A 15,830-nucleotide genomic window follows, 5' to 3' on the forward strand; every position below is an offset into this window, starting at 1 on the left:
GGTCAATAGGTGTGCGAAAAGTTCAAGTATCAATCTACCTTGTGATCATAATAAGTATTGTAAACATAATAAAAAATATTATAGTGCTGCTAACACATTGAAAATTTTAGATACCTAAATTTATAATATTTGTGTTCAATTCAAAACTCATATTAATTATCATTTAAGATATACATTTTAAACAAATTTTTAAAAAATAGTTTAGTAAATTTTTAAATTCAATTTAAATATTATTTCTAGTGATAGAAGATGATTTTAAATAATTTAATGATAAAATGTCCATTTAAAGTAATGTATTCTATATCATTTTTAATACAATATTTTCTTACTGATCTATTAAGTTTATATTTTATGTGGTTATGTATAACCACTAAGAATAATTATAAAATCAAGCACTTTTAACGCAGCATTTATGTAATAATGGTAGTCGGCTGCATTTTTTCCATGAAATGAGTGAATTGAAGAATGATAGAAATAATTTTGTGAATCAATTGTCTATTAAATAAGTTTTTCAAATTTATTTATTTTCCAAGACCAAATTCAAGCTTTAATATGTTTTGATTTTGAATTAATTAATAAAGCTGAAAATAAATTTATATATTATTAAACATTACTATAATATAATATTGGTCTACAAGTTTACCATAGATATAAAAATAGGCTTTCTTTAAATTAATTTTATACACAATTTTTTTCAGAACCTTAAGATTTTTGTTTTTATTATTAATTTTGATTTTAAAACTATTTTTACAAAATTTTAAACTTATCTGACCTATTAAACCTATTTTTCTGGGTCTTTAATTTAGTTTTGCTATTATATATAATACAATTTTAACTTTTTATAAATTGAAATTGCAAATAAAAATTTGATTTTGATTTTTCTAAATAGGAAATTGTATGATGATTTAAATAATGACATTTTTTTATTTTATTCGGTGAGGAACTTTTATAGTTGATATTGATAGAAAACTTTTACAAAAAGTTAAAAATGTTGTTAAAATGCGAGTAATGTTACCAATCTTTGACAATTTTCATGTATAATATGACAGAATTATTTTAAAAGGTCCAAATAAAAACGTTAGAAAATTTCCTTAAAAAATCTTCAATCTAATTAAAAGATAAGTAAAATGAAAGATAAAGAACTTATTATTGTACCTAGGACTGAATAGAAAATTCATTTTGTATTTAATAATAGTTATAATTATGAATAATTAATCGTTTATCACTTACACTCTAAAATTATATAACTTTTTAAAATTTATTTTCAGAATATATTTGTCAAATATTATTGTGTGAGAAAAAATAATATAGATAAAATAAATTATATAGGATTAAAGAATACTATTTATTCTAACATACTAAATATTGTTGAGCCATCATCTACAAAAAGTAGACCAATTTTTAGAGTATTGCAAACTTTTGAAGAATGTGTTGAGACTGATCAACCTATAATGGTTAGTGAAGCTTTTCATTGCATAATATATATTTTTACAACAAGTTTTTTATTTTAGGTGCCAAATAATGAAGAACTCATTAAAATGTATAAAACTATGGTTTTATTATCCATTATGGATAAAATTCTATATGAGTCACAGAGACAAGGAAGAATATCATTTTATATGACAAATGAAGGTGAAGAAGCTTTACAAATAGGTAGTGTAGCAGGATTAAAGTCTGATGATTTAATCTATGGTCAATATCGAGAAACTGGTATAAAACTATTATCTTTAAAATAAATTTTTAGTTGTGCATGCAGTGCCAGCTTTAAGTTTTTTAGCACCCTTTGCAAGTATTTTTGGCACCTATACAAAATTTATATCCATTTTTTTTAAATTGATCAAAAAAAATTTATTCAACTATTGAAAATATTATGGAACATAACATTATTCTTGTTGGGGCACACATTCAACACACAAAGCTGCCACTGTATATATATATATATACAAATAATGTATTTGTAAATTTAGATTTTTAACAATACATACAAATATATACAGATTTATTCTTTAAACATTTATTGTATTCATTTCTAAGTTTTTATTTTTAAGCCCAAAGACGGTTTTAATTTGCATTTTTTTTTTATTGTTTAACTATCTACACTTTCTAAATTCTCAAACATAATAAAAAATAGCTGGTAAAATATAAAACACTTATTATTTCAACTAATTAATTTTTATTTTATGTGTTTCAATATGTTTATTGTACATAATGATGAATTACACTACATTATTGCCTTTGGAGCATTAAATACACTAAGTATTATCATTATTATTAGTATAATTTCTTTAATATTTTTTACTTAATCAATAAAATACTGAATTTTTTAAATCTATTCTACTTAGTTATTTAATTAATTTTATGTACTTACTAGGTGTATTATTGTATAGAGGATTTACACCTGAACAATTTATGGATCAATGTTTTGGAAATATAAATGATAAGGGTAGAGGTAGACAAATGCCAGTACATTATGGATCAAAAGATCTTAATTTTGTGACATTGTCTTCTCCTTTAGCTACCCAAATACCTCAAGGTATTTTTATTTATGTTGAAAATTTATCATTTAAAAATGATTAAATGATTTTTATAGCTGTTGGCTCAGCATATTCATTTAAAATGCTAAAAAAATTGCGATGTGCTGTTGTTTATTTTGGTGAAGGTGCAGCAAGTGAAGGTGATACTCATGCAGCGTTTAACTTTGCAGCTACTCTTGATTGTCCTATTATATTTATATGGTAATCAATCAAATTAATTGCATTAAGTTAATATTACTATAAAAATAAATATGAAATCATTTCAATTAAATTATTTTTATAATACATTTAATAGTCGCAATAATGGGTATGCAATTTCTACACCAGCTAATGAACAATATTGTGGAGATGGAATTGTAAGTCATGGATCAGGTTATGGAATTGCTACCATACGTGTTGATGGAAATGACATATTAGCAATGTATAATGCAGTAATGAAATCTCGTGAATATGTTTTGAATAATATGAAACCAATAATAATTGAAGCTATGACTTATAGGTTAAATCAAATTATAATGAATTTTTTTATATTCTTTTACAATAATTGTAATTATTAAGAAATCAGTAGGATATTTATGGAGATCTTTAGAGTTTGGATCCCTCTTTGGGTTAAATCATAGAAGCAGTGTAGAGAAAGGCTGAAAATCCCTAGATCTCAACATTCTAAAAGTTATATAGATTTCCCGATACAAAATATTTAAATACATTGTATGAAATTAAATATTTTTATATTCTAGGAGAGGTCATCACAGTACTTCAGATGATAGTACTGCTTATAGACCTAAAGAAGAAATTGAAATGTGGGCAAAAAATAATCCAATTACAAAATTTAAATTGTTTTTAAATAAAAGAAAGTTATGGAATGATCAAGATGACATACAATATGAAAATATTGTTAGAAAAGAGGTAATAACATTATTGATCAAAAACATAGAAAATAAGACTAGTTTTAGTTGTTTGAGAGGTGAGTAAGAGCTTCTTAATTATTCATACTTGTGTATAAATTCTGTACACCTCATACCAAATTATGGCAATTCAGTTTCTTCACTAAAGTATAGTTTCCATTGTTAGTATATCTAATGATATATAATGTCCTATTAAGTCACTACTAGAGTTCTATCTCTAGCTAAATTCAGTATTCCTATGAGTTTTAGGTAGGGCCAGATTAAGAACTATATGGGCCCTGAGGGGGTACATTTAAATGGGCCTCCCTATGAAAAAATAGATAATTTTTATTTAATATATATATAATGGAGAGTGCTCTGGATTATGATGTTTACCACTCTTCTTATGTACAATGTATATACTAAACTAAACACCATTGATCTTGAAGAGAGAAAAATTAGATTTTTGTTCCAAACTTTAAAAAGAAAAAACTAAAAATGAATGTTTTATTTAAAAAAAAATTATTAAACTAAATTGTTATAAAACTTTCTCTAACTAAATACTTAGATATATTTTATAAATTTAAGTTAGCAAACTCACCTTTTATATCTGTATAGTTTATAATAAAGTAACTTAATAACTACAATCAGATTATGTAATTAATGTTCTATAAAAATAATAATAAACTCCTAATAACTTTTAACTAAAAATTTTAATAATTAAACAAAAAACTAAACAATAAAATGCTTTTGGATCTTCATTTACTCTCATTTGTTATAAATCTATAGTTACTCCACAATTATCCAAAATTAATTAAATTCTTAAGTTATTTCTTCCCATTTTCATATTTAAATAAAACAAAATGAATGGCTATCATAATTCACCTAATGGATATCTTCAACCTGCATTCTACAGATTGAAAAATATTGTAATTGGTATTATTATTATTGCAAGTTGATGAACAGTGGTGGAAACTTGACTTTAAATTAAACTAGTAATATGTCTATGAATTAAATCTCACTTGTCATACAAAATTTATAACCAATAAAACACTCTTGAATATAAAATAAACCAAATCATAATACTTCTTGTAGTATTTTGTATCATATGTAAGATAAGATCTTAGAGATATTTTTTGTAGAAAAAAAAATCGAGTGGTAAATTTTGTATAAGAATATTGAGAAAAATATGGGGTGATTTATTTTGTTTTCAGTAAACTCAACTTGAAAACTCATAATTATGAATCATAAAAAAATTTAAAAGCAGTTCTTTTGGTTATGTAAATTTCTTAATCTGTAAAATTCAGGGCTTGTTTTAGGGGAAGAATGATTGTCTAAAATATCCTCTCAATTGGTAGTATCCAAATTTAATAGTTTATATTTATGTATTAAGTTTCATAAGCCTTCTTGATAATTAATATTTTTAATGAATTTTTTAACAAAAAATAATTGAAAGCTTTTGTATTATAATCTATTAAATTATTAAAAATATTGATTAACCTTTTTCTAAGAGTTTTAAATATATCCCAAGTAAAATTATTATTTTAATCGGTTTTTTATATTCATTTCTCACCTCAATAGATCTTTCTAGCTCTAGCCCTGAATACAATTACTATATTTTATTAAGAAAAGAAGCTAATCATTCAATTTTATTAAATTTATCTGTGTTATATTTATATCAGTACTTTAATATAAATGTATGAATTACACTCTAAACTAAGTTTTAATTTTTTTTATGTACAAATATCAAGTCTTATATATAATATGATAGTATATTTCTTTTATAAATCAGTACTATTTAACAAATATTCAAAAATATATATATTTTTCAGCTTTTGGAAACTTTTACAATTTCATCAAAAAAAAAGAAACCAGACTGGAGACACATGTTCTCCGACGTTTATAATAATCAACCAGTACATCTACTGTGAGTTAAAAAAAAAAAAAATGAAATAAATATATAGATTTTCTACTGATTGCAGAGAGCAAATGAAAAGTCTTGAAGAACATTTAAAAGAGAACTCTCAACATTATCCTAAAGATTTTTGAAGTGATCAAAGACTTGAAATAGAGTAGTTTTACTAAATAAGTATTTTACTAAATTAAGAGATTTTGGTGTACTTCAAGTCTTCTAGTTAGTGTTCATGTTGGTCATTGACTTCAATAGTATAGTCTTCTTGTACATTTTTATCAAAACAATAAAAAAAAAAAATTGTTGGGGAGGAAACAAAATTTGTTTTTCCTTTATTATAAAAATTATAATATAACCTATATTCTTATTTATTAGTAACAGATTATTGAAGCATGATCACTATGACATAGCAGGAGTCCAAAACCCATTCATTATACTTATAATTATTTTTATTTTTCAAAGGAAAATTTTGAAATAATTTTTTTAAGAATGTTGCCAAANTTATACTTATAATTATTTTTATTTTTCAAAGGAAAATTTTGAAATAATTTTTTTAAGAATGTTGCCAAACTAGGTTAATTTTAATGTATTATTAATGAATAACTTGAATGATTCTATTAAACAGTGGGATCTGTTATTTCAAATAAAAATGTAACAGTTAAAACTGCATAAATTAATTAAATGATTTATACCTTTAACTCTATTACATGTAATTCTTAAAACTTATCTGATTGTTACCTCATTGTTTAATGCTAAATATCAACAGTATTTAAAGAAAAATACAATTTTAAATTATTAATTTTTTAGAAATTCATCCTAATTAAAATATATTTTTCTAGTAATAAAAAAACAATAACATTTTATATTATATAAAAATTACAATATTCTTTAAATGATTTACAAAAAAGAAACTATTGTCAGCGAAAAAAGTCAACAACAATATGTTACTTTTGTGATTATAAGTTTTTTTCAATTTGTCTTGGTAACTATTATAAACATTTAAATAAATAGTCAATATTCTTTTAGGATACATAAAATATTTCCAGTGCCTATAACAAAATAAAATATACTAAATGTTCTTGTGGTAATTTTGCATATTTCTTGTTTGAAAGAAAGTTTTTCCATATTCAAATGTAGATACCATAATTGCACATGCTGGAGCTACTTTAATTATACGAGGAACAATTCCACTAAAAACTGCACGAACTCCATTGGAATGATATATATCAATTACTGTTTTAACAGTCCAATTTGGAACTTTTCCTGGAGGTTCTAAAATAATAATTGATTGTTTTAAAAATCAATTAAAAAAAATGTAAAAAGTAATAAACATTTTATAAATTTGGTGGACCAAAAGTAATGAGATTAAAGCTAGGAAAAAGAAGAAGAATAGACATTTTATAAATTATAAGTAACCTGCAATAATTTCTTTTTCCGCTAAATCAATTTGTCGTATAGTTTTTACTACATCAAATGGTGTAGTGACTGCAGCAGCAAACTAAAAAATTTTAAACGTGTACTAAATTTATCATACAAATATTTTAGTAATAATTACTGCTCCTGCTATAGATCCAGCAAAAAAATTGTACATAAATGTTGTTGGCTTTCCAGACATTAACTTAATTTTTTCATAAGTTATCCAATATAATCCTAATAAAAATAAAATTTGAAGTTTTAAAAACTAAAAAAAAAAATACACAAATTCATAAGTAAATTTAAATAATTCTTAACAATTAAAATATTTCAATTATTACTTTTACGATTAAAATTTAAATATTAATTTTACTTTTTAATTCATTATTCTGTACTTAATTGAAAAATTAAGTACAACTCAATTATTTTTATAATATTGTCCTTTATTAAAAGTTAAGTCAATAATTTATAAGATCATTGCAACAACCAATTCCAATATTTTGCAAGTCTATTTAACTATTTACATTTTTGTTAAAGTAACATTTTTTTAATTTAAAATATGGAATTTTTTTTTTTTTTGTAAACAAAAGTTAATATTGTAAATTAATTTAAATCTAATTTTTTACATCAATAATTTAAAAACTAAACATTTTCAACAAATATATTTATTTTTAGTAAAGAAAACTAAGGTGGAAACAAGGATTTATGTTATAATATCAAAAAAAAAAAAAAAAACTTAAACATGAAAGAAATTGATAATAGTTATATAATAATCTTTTACAATAAAAAAGCCAAGTACTTTTAATAATAATTACCAGAAAAAGGAACATCTCTTAATAAGGTGGATCCAAGGCCTTTCCATAAACCTTTAATTCCGTGGTAATGTAGAAGGCTTTTTAACGCTTCATGAATTTCTAAATAACTAAGTTTTTTTGATTGCATCTTTGTACGTATAAGTTCTAAAGGGCTAACTGAAGTAGCTGCTCCAAGACGAGCAGTACATCCAGATACAGCTGATATCCAGAGTAATTGATTTTCATCAATGTTTTGAGAGTAAAATGGTTTGACTACATCAAAAATGAAACATCTTATTTGCTCATATGACACAAAATAAACAATAGTAGCAGGTAACGCAAGAATTAGTGTAGGACTTAAACCACTCCATAAGGATTGAACGCCTTCGTTTCTTATTATTTGTCTAAATGCATCCTACTTAGACAATAAAGAAAAAATTATAATGTACTCTGAGCAATTCTGTTACATAAACCACTCAATTAAATGCAAAATAAAAATTATATTGGGAATATTATTTTAGCTATTTTTATTGCATACATTCATAAGTTAATTAATCAGTTTTTTTTTCAAATTTCTAATACATTAAGCATGTGAAACATTCTCTATACTACGTACAGTCATTATTTTGAAGGCTTTATAAACAATTTTTTCAATAATTACTAAAAATAATAAGATTTAAAACTATTTAGATGATGTTATGTAAGAAAATTATTCACTATACTACTGTATTACAGAAAAACATTTCTGGGTGTATAAGTTGCCTCCACCTTTATAAGGTTACACCTTTTTTTATGGCATATACAGAGTAATTCATATGAACTTAATCAAAAAATAAGAATAATATTGATATTTTTTATTTTGGTTTCTTTTAGTTTAATGTTTTTCTCAATTTATCAATTATTAAGTATTTTTATGTTCATCCCTTAAACCTTATAAGTGTATCAACATTACTTTTTAAATGGCCACATACATAATTAACTAGCTTATTTATAAGATAATAATAATTATTAAATTATTTAATTATGAAATGGACTATTCAATAACAAATTTTGGACCACTATTTCAGAAGTCAGTAACAATTTAATGTAATAAATGAAGGTGAAGAATGAGTGCTACTATTTTTGTATACATTTCCCGCTTGTTCTCTTCCTTCCACTTAGGTATAAACATGCTAATAACTTTAATAAATTGAAGTTTACAACGTATAAGGGATGAACATGAAAAATACTTTGGGACTGATAAATTAAGAAAAACATTGAATTTAAAGAAATGATTTATAATACTTTTAATTTTTGATTAATTAATATATCCATGATTAATGAATCACTCTGTATATTTAATTGATTAGAAAATTATCTTCTAAAGAAAATTACTGAGGGTCAAGTTGTGACTTTTCTTAATTTAGGTAATTGTCATCTGTTCTTCTATCGTTAAAAATAAAAATATATTATATCTTTTAAAATAATAAGTTAAAATTAGTTATATACATATATATATATATATATGTATATCATTTTCTAATAAAAAATGTTTGTTGAAAAGTACTTAAAAGACATAAATAATAGATATAAAAATACTCAATTATTATTAAATTGAGCATTACATACAACTAATAAAATCTGATTAAAAATTTCTGAAATTTAGTCTTTTAATGAGTAGTTCATGCTTAAGTGAATTGCCTTGTATATGTTATGTATAAAAGTTAAAAACAATGTATCTTACAATTGTTCCATTAAAATGACTTGGCCTATCAAACCATTGTACATTTCTGTAATAAGGACTATAACTAATATTTTTTTTTAATACATTGCAAGGACATATGTGATCCATTAACCCATTTGAATAAAAGAAACATTTTTTCTTTTCAGTAATTCTAGTTTGAGCTTGCATGCGTACTTTAATGACATCTAGTGGTGTAACTAAAAATATAATAACTGATAAATTTTTACTCATGATGTTTTATAAAAATCAAAGGAAAAAAAATGTTTTGTTATTTATATAATACTAACAAGCATGTTTAAAAGGGCAATATCAAATTAAAACAAAATAGTTTAATAGAATTAAATAAATGAGATTCCTTTGGTAAAATTATAATACCTCATTAAATTCTAATGAATAAATGTCTTTCATTAATTTTATTATTAAGCATATAAAGTTTACAATATATTCTAAGATAAAAAAACAAGGCTAAAATATGTTTCATTATACAGGTACATTCAATAGACCCATATTTTTCATAAATAAAATACAAATTGCATCTAGATTAAAAAATATATTTTGATATCTAAAATAAATGTAATATTATATTTGATGTTGGCTAATATAGATATTTATAATTAACTCTTAATTACTATTAGTTTTGTAAAAGTGCACAAGCTAAAATCATTTGGAAATATTAAAGATTTTAAACATGCGAGAACATACTTTTTATCAAAATCCTATCAAATACCTGTGTATTAAAGAGGTTTGAACAAGTCATATACAAGATGATCCTTGAATCATGAACCACTTGAATAAAATATAATAAAAAATATAAATATTTTCAAAGATTTTTTTCTTTATATTTTTTATTTATATAGACTTTTTGATTTATCTACTATTAAGTATTTTTTTTTGTTGAGACCTTATAAATTTTAACTTTTTTTTTTTTATGAAAATACATTTAACAAGCTTGTAAAATAGAAAATAATGTAATTAAGAAAATAACTGGTGGCCTATTTTTGAATTGTGCATTCGACGAACGAAGCATTCACTATGTTCGGTCTTATTAAGAATAATTGTACAAATTTCAATAAACCAATGGCATTAAAAGTTCTTTACACTTCTTTTAATCGCCTTCAACTTGAGTATGCAACAATAATTTGGGAAACTCACAATACAGGCCACCATAATCAAATTGAAAAAATTCAGAATATAATTCTTAGATTTATTTGTTTTAAATGCAATATATACAGATCCCCCCACTCTGGTTATACTAATACTTTAAATATGTTGAATTTAAGTACATAAAAAAATAGAAGAATTCAATTTTATTTTTCATTTCTTTTTAAACTTCTAAATAATAAGGTAGATGATTCTTTTTTGTTAAATAGTGTATCTTTTAAAGTTAATTGTCATAATGTAAGAAATAAAGATTTATTTTATACTCCTCACAGTTCTAATAAATTCTTATCTTGTGCACCTGTTAATATTTTATCAACTGTTGGCAATCAATTTAATTATCTAAATATTTTTAGTTAATATTAATGTTTTTTTAACTATTCTAATTATGTAGTCTTAATAAATATTTTTATTTACTTATTGTATATTATTTGGTTTTACATAGTTATTGTATATAGTCTTTAGTTTATTCTATATATTATCACATTCTGTAGTTATTTTGTGAAGTTTGGACTTATTGTCCATAAATAAATAATTTATTACTAACACATACATTTATAATTTGTTAATTTAATTAATTTGATGTTAATTTGGTTTAAGTAATTCGCCAAAATTATAAAAATAATTTAATTACACAAATTCTAAAAAAAAATGTATTACAATTGCTTACATGTAAAATTAAAAATAATTAATGTACTTTAAACAACATTTAAATTTTCGAAAATAAAGTGCTACATATATTTTATATTATAACTTTATTTATTTTTATATTATTAATTAATATAATAAATATGATGTTAATAAAAAATTATATTTTAAGTAAATATTTTTACCTAAAAGTAAGTATGAGGATCAAACCTTTCTATTGTTATAAATGACTGTCCAAATAATGAAACGTTCAACCCACCGTTTGTTATTGGAAATTTTCTAACATCCATTATGAACTAACATTTTCTATTGTTCTAAACGATCATTTATTCGATATTTTATATGTTTCAAACATGTTCATGAACAACATTAGCCATATAAACTTGTATAAAATAAAATCTGAACGTATATGTTTGATAACAGACAATTCAATAATAGACCCCTGGTCGATAACAAATTTTGGACCAGTACTTCAGAATTTATTAAAAATTTATACTAATGACTGCAGTTAAGAACTAGCTACTGCAATTTCTATCACTGGACATATTTTAGCCTTATTCCTCCTCCAATTCTGGTATAAAAATGTTAATAACTTTTGAAATATGGGTCTAAAATTTGTTAACAACCAGTCGTTTTCAATGACATAACTACTATGTAAAATTGGCTACCAAAATCAAAACAATTACATTTTTTTGTAAGCATGACTGATTATTTTGTATTAATATTTTTAACTTTAATTTTAAATCTATAATACAGATGCATTTAAAGAAAGATCAACTTTTTCTTCATCAACTAAAGTATTTCTATAATTTTTCTAAAATATCTTAGGTTTGACTAAATTGTATTCTTTATATTAAAGACAAACAAAATTTAAAATTTTCCTTATAGGTAGAATTTTGTTGAAGAAATGATAGTGCAGTAGCACTTCCAAGGGGTTTTCATAAGTGTTTTGACACATATAATAAGTCTCATAACATAATTAATTTGCTAGTTTGAGAATATCTCAATATAATATTTATTATATATATATTATAAACATTTTTATTTTTAATCTATATTTTTGAAAACAATAATTATGTTTAATGATCAAATTTACTAAAATGACTACCTCCTACAAGTTTTCCTAGAATTGTGCCTATCATAGTGAATAATTTTAAAATTATATAATATGAAAGTACAAACCAAAAATTGAAGTTATTAAAGCTCCAGTACAAGCAGCAGCCATTTGTTGTACAGGTGTTATTCTAAATTGAGGATCATCAATATTTAGATGATCGTTAGGTATACTTTTAAGATTCATCACTCTAATTTTGTATAAATATATAAATATCTACAATAAATATTAAGTAAAACAAAATAAGTTGATATGCAAAATTAATTTTTAAAATACAGATTAAATATTTAACAAAATCGACGCTGTTACACAAAGAAAAGCTATTTTGAAAGTAGAAATAATTAGAAAACTATTGAGTTAAAATAAATATTTCTTATCGAGACATAATAAAATTTGCTGAAAAAAGCTTTTATCTAACATAGATGAATATATTTGTAGTACCTCATAACAATCGTATATTGATTAAAAAACTCACGTGGTGATAACTGATAAGACGATATACTAATTAAGTATTATATTAAGGGTTGTAATTTTAATCAATCGAACATCCAGAACAGCGGTTTTTAGTAAGATTATGGAGAGAGCCATTTATAGACGTTGGTGAACCGCATTTTAGGGACGACTGGAAGTTAATTGTAGTAATTTCTAATCAAATACAAGTAGCGGTTACCGCCTTTTATTGCTTACCAACTAGACTAGAAAGCGCTACTTATTCTAAAAGTTTGTTATATTATATTCATATAACATGTTTTTTAAAAGTTACTACTCATAATTAAAGCACAACATTATAACAAAATAAAATTCGTTAAACATACATAGAACTTCAAATAGTACCTGGTAGCTAAATTGCTGGGTTATTTCAGTAGCCGTAAACAATTAATAGTCGAGTGACCCGATTATATTGGTGATTCTAAAAAGGGTATATTTGCACGACCAGCGTTCGGTTTTTTGTATTTTTGATAAAGTTTCGAGAAGTGTCCAGACAATAGTTGTATACCAAATAAAATCTTGAAAAGTTATCTATCGAGTGGTATATTTCGCAAATGGTACTCGAGTGTCCACGTAACCCGTATGAGAGAAATTTTGGGCGATATCAGCGGTCGTAAACAATAGGTATTCCTCCGACCAGCGCTCGGTTTTTTTAATTTTTTATAAAGTTACGAGACGAGTCCAGGCAATAATTATCTACCAAATAAAAATATAATTGAAGACCTATTACCGATATAGGTGTATGTTACAAAAAAAAAAATTCCACAAAAGATAAAAAAACTAAATAGTGTTTAGAAATCGGTGTAAGGATAGAACTACTTAATGTACTCCTATCAGTACTCGGTTGTTGCTGTTCGGCTTACTGTATAAAGTCAAGTCTTTTACCTTTTCACTTACCTACTTTCGTCCTTTACGTTTCAGAGTGCTTATGTCTTGCATTTCGTCTGCACCTCATACTTCGGTTACCCTTATCCTAAACTTCCACTTGACATGGTCTCCCACATCATCTACGGACAAACCAGCCGTCCTCATACCGCATTCAATAACGTTGATAAAATGGTGTTAACGAGCCATGATTATGTAAAAAAAAGATGGAAAGATTATTTTGAAAAATTATTGAATGAGAAGTATACAAGTGAAACATTAGAGAATATGTTGTGGAACGAAGGATTAGTAGATTTTGAGTGCACCAAGGTTCTGCTTTAATCCCTTACTTATTTTCTATAGTGATGGATGTAATTACTAGAGAAATACAAGGAGAGGTGCTGTGGTGCATGTTGTTCGCTGAAGATATAGTGTTAATAGGAGAAATGGGGAGGAAATTAATCAAAGGCTAGGAGTGTGGAAATCAGCTCTTGAAGTAATGGGATTAAGAATAAGTAGGAGTAAGACAGAGTATATAGAGTATGAGTTTAACTAAGGAGAACACGAGGTAGGTGAAATGAGGAGATCAGTGACAATAAGTGAGAACGTGATAGGAGAGGTGGAAAGGTTTAAGTATTTAAGATCAGTTGTGCAAAAGAGCTGTGGTTTTGACGAGGATGTAGGACACAGGATTGTGTGGGTGGAAGAAGTGTCTGGTGTATTATGCGATAAGAGAATGCCAATGAGACTGAAAGGTAAGTTTTATAAGACTGTAAGGATATCAGCTATGATGTATGGTTCAGAGTGTTGGCGGTTAATAAGTGTTAAAAAGGAATAAGTTAAAAAAATAGTATTTAACTACTGTCTAAACAAAAGTATTACAACAATTTAATTCAGTGAAAGTTTGAAAAAAAAAACAAATATAACACGGTAATCACGATGCAACGACCAAAACGACAGTCGCCACTAACCGTCGCTTGGGAAGCTATGAGAACAGTTATGGAAATTAATGTTGAAGGAAGAAGAGGTAGAAGAAGACCAAGATGTTATTGAATGCGATACGAGGACAGATGATGTGTGCGTAGATGACGTGGAGATTGTATCATGTGGAAGTTTAGGATAAGGGTGGCCGACCCTAAGTAGTTGGGATTAAAGCGAGGAAAAAGAAAAAGATTATTATAAAGGAAAAAGTAACAGGAGCAGATGTAAATTTTTTTTTATCATAAGTGGTTATAAATATAAGCTATTAAAAGGTTACATTATTTGGGCATATTATTAATTTCAAGTCCTAATTTATTAAAATAATTAATTTTTTTGATTTATTATCTGTTAATTTTGTATATAGATCTAATAAAAGATAGTCAGAAAACTTTTGTTGACTCTTGAACATTTTACAGTTTTATAAATTAATATTAGTTCAATGTAAATTATTGAAGCAATAACCTTTATTTTTCTTGAAACCTAGTTATTATAGTTATTATAGTTATTATTAACCTTTGATATGATCACATATGCCAAATCTTTGTACCGCCAAATAGACTTATAACATTGACAGTGACACACGTATTATTACAGGAAGGCAGACTGCACACATAAACACTTTTGGAATTCACTGACACCGTGCCATAATACTAATGTCTTAAACGCCAGTTGACTTTTTACCATTACTCTTGTTGCCTTACATCTTAACTTAAATTAGATACCAACGAGATAGTGTGTGCGTGTCGCCGTCAGCTCCCTGTTGGATTATTATCATGTCTAAGTGTCCAGCAGGTTGTATTGTTCATTTAATATTTCTTTACTTAATAAATATTTATATTGTTTTTAACCAAGAAAGTTATATATATATTTGTAGTGCGACCTTTAGTAGTTCCTCTAAGGGAATAAAAATTATAGTAAACCTCAGTACCTAAGTTAGATATAGCCTAGCCAGCTATTTCTCCGTTGGTTCCTTAGAATACTATTGATGGGCATTTAGGTCAATCTTAAAAATTAAATATGAACAATTTAGTTGATATACAGAAAAGCTGTTATTTATTATATTAATATAATTCATATTTATCAAAAGTATAAAATAGTGCATAAAAATTATTTGGTAAAAAATACAAATTAAGTTATACTATTTCAACTATTTTTTTAATCAATGTAAAAGAAAAATGTATTAAAACAAATTGTTTTATTTTAAATAATATAATCAATTGTCGAAAAAATTAAAAATATTTAATTGTAAATTTTATAAACAAATAGTTATATCACAATTTATAAATTTATTTAAACTTATGAGTATATTATTGCTG

The 15,830-nt window shown here is 24.6% G+C and overlaps 2 protein-coding genes across 5 annotated transcripts; one reads left to right on the forward strand and one right to left on the reverse strand.

The window, feature by feature from the left end:
- The first annotated feature begins 137 nt into the window (after nucleotides 1–137).
- On the forward strand, nucleotides 138–5,650 carry LOC126907458 (2-oxoisovalerate dehydrogenase subunit alpha, mitochondrial). Of its 2 annotated transcripts, none has more exons than XM_050688763.1 (9): nucleotides 138–288; nucleotides 1,269–1,454; nucleotides 1,512–1,710; nucleotides 2,372–2,533; nucleotides 2,591–2,735; nucleotides 2,830–2,955; nucleotides 3,272–3,440; nucleotides 5,251–5,345; nucleotides 5,401–5,650. In XM_050688763.1, exons 1-9 carry the CDS (start codon nucleotides 250–252, stop codon nucleotides 5,465–5,467), a joined length of 1,188 nt encoding a protein of 395 aa, XP_050544720.1. In that variant the 5' UTR covers nucleotides 138–249; the 3' UTR covers nucleotides 5,468–5,650. The 2 variants fall into 2 exon arrangements, with proteins under 2 accessions (XP_050544720.1, XP_050544719.1); XM_050688762.1 differs by having other exon boundaries at nucleotides 148–288; nucleotides 2,830–3,033.
- A 684-nt stretch (nucleotides 5,651–6,334) lies between these two features.
- On the reverse strand, nucleotides 6,335–12,790 carry LOC126907461 (probable mitochondrial glutathione transporter SLC25A40). Of its 3 annotated transcripts, none has more exons than XM_050688768.1 (7): nucleotides 12,656–12,790; nucleotides 12,249–12,396; nucleotides 9,261–9,457; nucleotides 7,559–7,952; nucleotides 6,886–6,980; nucleotides 6,747–6,828; nucleotides 6,335–6,602 (listed from the first exon to the last, which is right to left on the reverse strand). In XM_050688768.1, exons 2-7 carry the CDS (start codon nucleotides 12,364–12,366, stop codon nucleotides 6,400–6,402), a joined length of 1,089 nt encoding a protein of 362 aa, XP_050544725.1. In that variant the 5' UTR covers nucleotides 12,367–12,396; nucleotides 12,656–12,790; the 3' UTR covers nucleotides 6,335–6,399. The 3 variants fall into 3 exon arrangements, with proteins under 3 accessions (XP_050544725.1, XP_050544724.1, XP_050544726.1); XM_050688767.1 differs by lacking the exon at nucleotides 12,656–12,790 and adding an exon at nucleotides 12,622–12,639; XM_050688769.1 differs by lacking the exon at nucleotides 12,656–12,790 and adding an exon at nucleotides 9,988–10,046 and having other exon boundaries at nucleotides 12,249–12,365.
- Between the last annotated feature and the right edge of the window lie 3,040 nt (nucleotides 12,791–15,830).

This window comes from Daktulosphaira vitifoliae, unplaced genomic scaffold (assembly GCF_025091365.1).
Source record: "Daktulosphaira vitifoliae isolate Bord-2020 unplaced genomic scaffold, ASM2509136v1 Scaffold_5, whole genome shotgun sequence".
Classification (NCBI taxonomy): domain Eukaryota; kingdom Metazoa; phylum Arthropoda; class Insecta; order Hemiptera; family Phylloxeridae; genus Daktulosphaira; species Daktulosphaira vitifoliae.

Coding starts and splice junctions, on each gene's coding strand:
- LOC126907458 (XM_050688762.1), top strand. CDS start 250: ATGATTTTAAATAATTTAATGATAAAATGTCCATTTAAA. Junction 289..1,268: donor TGATAAAATGTCCATTTAAA/GTAATGTATTCT, acceptor ATTTATTTTCAG/AATATATTTGTCAAATATTA. Junction 3,441..5,250: donor AAAATATTGTTAGAAAAGAG/GTAATAACATTA, acceptor TATATTTTTCAG/CTTTTGGAAACTTTTACAAT.
- LOC126907461 (XM_050688768.1), bottom strand. CDS start 12,366: ATGAATCTTAAAAGTATACCTAACGATCATCTAAATATTGATGATCCT. Junction 9,458..12,248: donor TTTAATAACTTCAATTTTTG/GTTTGTACTTTC, acceptor TTATATTTTTAG/TTACACCACTAGATGTCATT. Junction 6,829..6,885: donor CTGGATCTATAGCAGGAGCA/GTAATTATTACT, acceptor AAAATTTTTTAG/TTTGCTGCTGCAGTCACTAC.